Source organism: Cebus imitator, unplaced genomic scaffold, assembly GCF_001604975.1.
Source record: "Cebus imitator isolate Cc_AM_T3 unplaced genomic scaffold, Cebus_imitator-1.0 Scaffold344, whole genome shotgun sequence".
Lineage (NCBI taxonomy): Eukaryota > Metazoa > Chordata > Mammalia > Primates > Cebidae > Cebus > Cebus imitator.
In genome coordinates this window covers 1,213,009-1,218,397 of record NW_016107659.1, presented here as the reverse complement: position 1 = coordinate 1,218,397, position 5,389 = coordinate 1,213,009, and the positions used below count along the sequence as shown (strand labels likewise).

The 5,389-nt window shown below is 37.4% G+C and overlaps 1 protein-coding gene across 11 annotated transcripts in view; it reads left to right on the top strand.

Annotated features, from left to right (window-relative positions):
- Nucleotides 1-5,389, top strand: part of FYB1 (FYN binding protein 1) — a 169,633-nt gene that overhangs the window by 125,626 nt on the left and 38,618 nt on the right. For all 11 annotated transcript variants that reach the window (XM_017505896.2, XM_017505894.2, XM_017505897.2 and 8 more), the window contains one exon: nt 5,157-5,203. In XM_017505896.2, coding sequence (XP_017361385.1) covers nt 5,157-5,203 — 47 coding nt within the window. The remainder of the gene's footprint in view (nt 1-5,156; nt 5,204-5,389) is intronic.

The window sequence follows — 5,389 nt, the reverse complement described above, 5'->3', positions numbered from 1 at the left end:
AAATGTAGGTGATAGGGAGGAAGGCAGCAAATCACACTGCCACGTGTGTACCTATGCAACAATTTTGCATGTTCTTCACATGTACCCCAAAACCTAAAATGCAATAAAATAAATAAATGGGGAAAAATAAATAAATAAAGAAATAAAGAATGGAGGCCGGGTGCAGTGGCTCATGCCTGTAATCCTTGCACTTTGGAAGGCCAAGGTGGGTGGATCACCTAACGTCAGGGGTTCGAGACTAGCCTGGCCAACATGGTGAAACCCTGTCTCTACTAAAAATACAAAAATTAGCCAGGCGTGGTGGCGGCACATGCCTGTAATCCCAGCTACCCAAGAGGCTGAGGCAAGAGAATCTCTTAAAACTGGGAGGCGGAGATTCCAGTGAGCGAAGCTTGAGCCACTGCATTCCAGCCTGGGCAGCAGAGTAAGACTCTGTCTCAAAAAAAAAAAAAAAAAAGAAAAGAAAAGAAAAAAGAATGCGAGGGCCACAAGCAGGAGATGCTGATAAGGATGGATTATTCCAAAGAAGGGAAGCATGGGCTGAGCATGGAGGAACAGAAAACCAGAGAGTATTCAGACAGCATGTGAGTTTAGTGTTAATATGTGAGAAGATCATGTAAGAAAAGGAACTATGAGAAATAAAGGTGTACAGGTCAAGGCTTATCATAAGAACCTGTATGCCATAAAAAGAGCTATGGATTTTACTCTGTACAATGCCAGTGTATTTAAATGTCTTAAGTATTTTCTTCTTTTTAAGTAATATTCAGTTCATCAAAGTTAATAATGCAAAGGCCTATCTTACTTTAAGTACTTAAAGTTATGTTATATGACTTGTCATTTTATTTATACATCTAGTAATTTGTATTTAACTTAGAATTGTTTTCAGGGGGACAGCTCACATGCCTCAAACTAAATTCTTTCAAATCAGTAGTTCTGTTTATAAAGGTGGTTAATGAAACTTCCTTCGATGTTTCATATTGCATGTATATATTAACATATTTGATTTTATTTTTAAACATTCCAAATACCTGAATGAACACATTTAATCACCCCACTAAACAAAATCCTCCCAAGAATTTAAATGGCTCTCATAAATCTATTAAATTGAACCACAACCAGTACCCTTAAATATCCAATAGCATTTGCAATTAGATTTTTCTTATACTTTTTAAGAAGTATATTTTTAAAAAATTAAGCATATAAAAGGCAGGAATAATAGTATAACGAGCTTCCATGTTCTCTTCACCAACTTCAACAACCATAAACTCATGGCCAATCTTGTTTTATCTATACCCCCACCCACTTGCCTCTTATATTATTTTGAAACTAATACAAAACATCATATAATTTCAACTACAAATATTTCAGTAGGTATTCCTAGAAAAATAGATTCTGTGTATTAATATAAAATATCAAGTCAGTGTTCTGATTTCCAATGATCTCTTAAAACGTGTGTGTGTTTTAAGTTATTTGAATAAGAATCCAAATTATTCACATCTTTGTTGGCATATATGTTTATATATGTTTTATGTTTTGTTATTCTTTGAGACAGTCTTGCTCTGTCATCCAGGCTGGAGTACAGTGGTACAATCTTGGTTCACTGCCTCCTCCATCTCCTGGATTCAGTAGATTCTCGTGCCTCAGCCTCCCTGGTAGCTGAGATTACAGGCATCTGCCACCGCACTCGGCTAATTTTTGTATTTTTAGTAGAGACAGGGTATCGCCATGTTGGCCGGGCTGGTCTCAAACTCCTGACCTCAGATGATTCACTCACCTCAGCCTCCCAAAATGCTGGGATTACAGGCATGAGCCACCACACCAGGCCCATTATTCTCTTTTAAGATATGGGTTCACTCCTCATGTCCTTTTTTTAAAATTATTTGCAATTTATTTGTTGAGGAAATCAAGTTGTTTGTGGATACTATAGTTCCCCATCATCTAGACTTTGCTGATTACTCTCTATAATATAGCTATGTGTTCTTCTCTCCTCTGTATTTCCTATAAATTGACAGTGGGAGGTAGAGGTGGCTTGATCAAATTTAGTTATTTTATATTTTTGGTGTATTCTTTTATCAGGAACTGATAATGTTTGCTTGACTCTCCTTTTTTGATGTGAGCAGCCATTGACAATACCTAGACTCCTTAAGGTTTCAACTAAAATTTAGAAAGTCTAAACCACAAATTTTAAATTGATGTGGCAAGTCTAATTGAATATTCACTAATGTAACAAATCTCTTAAATATTACAAATGCTTAAAAAATTTAAATGTATATATATTGTCCCAATGGTTATAAAACTTATTCCACAAATTGTTTTTACCAAGAGTTTAGCTTATTCCATCATGTCTGTACTTAATTCTAAATGTTCCAAGGATGAAAAAGACTCTCTAAAGGAAACAGGCATCTTGTCATGACCAATTTAATGAGTTAATTAACAGGGCCTTTTACTTACTCAAATAGAAAGCTAAGCATATATAAGTTAAATTTTTAATTTTCTGTTTTTAAAGTGACTTTATTAGATTAACAGACTCTACCTATGTTTACCATCTCAGGTGGAGACTGAGACAGATATCCATGACAATTCTTCCTGAGTTACAGGTGTATCCATTTTATAGTTTTAGTGATTAAAAGGCACTTCCAGCCCACATTCTTCAAATGGGGTTAGTTTTGCAACCAGCATCTCTTCTTCAAGTAATTATGTTTCCTAAGTCTTTAAGGAGTTTGACTATTGGACATGAGAGTAATATAATCATATTTTTGTGTTAGAAAGATGGCAAAAGTTGGAGAAGGGACTCTCAGGATAGGGAAGAGAAGGAGTAATTCCGATTACTAGAACACTGACCAGATGGCTACTGCCAAAGTTGATTCTAGAGATAACATAATCCGATTTTTGTGTCTAGCGGGAGAGGGGAAAATGGAAGAGGGAAGTGAATTAGTATGGGGAACTTAATGATTGATTTGACATGAGATGGAAGATGAGTGAAAAACAACGAATGAGTTGTGGTGCGATGGATATGTGAATTGTGGTGCCATCCAACAAGAAAAGAAACCTAATTGGGAGAGCAGGTTTAGGCTGGGCTCAAAGGGAGAAACCTCAGTTTCTGAGATGTTAATATAGAACTGGCTGTAGGACACCCACTCAAAAGAGAAACCTGAGCTAGAGATTTCAACATGGAATTTGCCAACACTAAGGTCACATATAAAGCTGTGGAGGTATAGAAAATCATTTATTAAAAACTGCAAAGTGAAAAAAGAAAGAACACAACATAACATCATCACTTAAAAAGAAAGTCAAAAGAAAATAAACCACAAAGAAAATTGTGGAGTAGTGGCCAGAGAGACAAGAAGTGAGCCAGGAGCTGTTTGTCATGGAAACAAACAAAGAAGACTCAAAGAGGGCAAAATGGCCAATACCGTCAATGGCCAGAAAGCAGTCGAGTAAGATGCAGTCTGAGACGCTTCAGTGGATTTGGTAGCTAATATTTTTAAGAATAGTTTCAGGGAAGAAGTGGCAATAGAGGAAAGATTGCAGTAGGGGAAGAAATGCATGGAAGGAGAGGAAGTCGAGTCAGAATAAAGACAACTTTTTCTTAGCTTGGCTGGTTATAGGAGGAATATCTTATGGTAATGTGAAGAATTCACAGAGGTAAAGTGAAGTGCTTGTGTCTTATGGATGACAGTAACTTGGGCTGAGAGAGAAAACAAAGCATGAGAGATTTAAGGGCAAAGAGTGAAGTAAGAAGAATGTAAGTAATAAAGCAACACATGGAAGAAAGTGGGTAATTGAAGGAGTAAAATTACTGAGAATTCAGATGAAATTCAGAACACAGGCGCAGAGAGTAGGGAGAAGGTAAGGACAGGTGTGTGTAACTGCAGATGAGTTTGTGGGTTAAGGAAATGTATTTTCTCAATAGAGTTCACACCTAACGACCTGTTTCATCAGTGAAATAAGAAACAAGGTCATCTGATTATAGGGAAAAGAGAGGAATGGCAGACTGAAGAAAGCAGTAAACATTTTTAATAGGCACAGAGAAGGACAATGCAAGAGAAGGCTGACTACAAAGAAAGAGTGATGAGATTGTTGAACAGCAGAGGCAGATACAGCTGAGATTGAATATCAATTGTTTGTAATGTCCAGAATCAGTAAAATTGGCAGCAATTTTCTCCAGCTGTGTTTAGGAATCAACCTGCAAGGTATAGAAAATATAAATGGTTATATACATAATTAGGGATTTGTGGGGCCCAGATATTGATAATGCTATTAAGAGCAGTTGGAGTGAAGCCATTGAAATGAAGCACCTTGGAGGACAGGGCGATAAAAATAAAGCCAAGAAGAAACCATCTGGAGAAAAGGAAGGAGTCAGGGATTGGAACTATATAATTCCCTCTCTCTCTCTCTCTCTTTTTTTTTTTTTTTTTTTGGTGAGACAGAATCTTGCCCTGTTGCACAGGCTGGAGTGCAGTGGCTCGATCTCAACTCACTGCAACCCCCACCTCCCAGGCTCAAGTGATTCTCCCACCTCAGCCTCCTGAGTAGCTGAGATTACAGGTGTACAATACCTTGCCAAGCTAATTTTTTGTATTAGGTCGGTGCAAAAGTAATTGTGGCTTTTACCATTCATTTTATGGCAAAAACCATAATTACTTTTGCACCAATCTAATATTTTTAGGAGAGAGGGTGTTTTGCCACATTGGCCAGAATGGTCTGGAACTCCTGCCCTCAAGTGATTCATCTGCCTCAGCTTCTTCCCAAACTGCTGGGATTACAGGCATGAGCCACCGTGTCCAGCCCTAGATCTAATTCTCTTTTGTATATGTACCAAAGAACCAATCAAATGCCCTCATAATTTCAGAATTGAAGTGTTAATTTACTGTCAATTTGGTGAAAAGCATATTACCCCCCAGAAGCAATGGATTAATTGTATGAGCCTACTTTGAACGAATGGTGCTATGCTCAAGTTTCCCAGTTCTCCATTTTTTTCACAAAAGCAGCATAAATATAAGGCTAAAGCCTATGCTAGTGATGTCTGAAGCCTTAAATCGGAGCAAATGTTCAAGAGAAAAGAATAACTCACAAAATAATTCTTTTTCCCTTTTTCATTGTAAGGTGAACACCTACTTGTTCCATGTTCACTGTTTCCTCTTTCTTGTTTTCAGAAGTCCTGTCAATGAAGATAATCAAGATGGTGTCATGCACTCTGATGGTAAATGGCAAAACATATTTTATTTATTTGTAAAATCAGGTACAGAAGTTTGAGCTAATCATTTTTATTTTATTTATTTATTTATTTTGAGACAGAGTCTTGCTCCATCACCAGGCACCAGGCTGGAGTGCAGTGGAGCAATCTCGGCTCACTGCAACCTCCGCCTCCCAGGTTCAAGCAATTCTT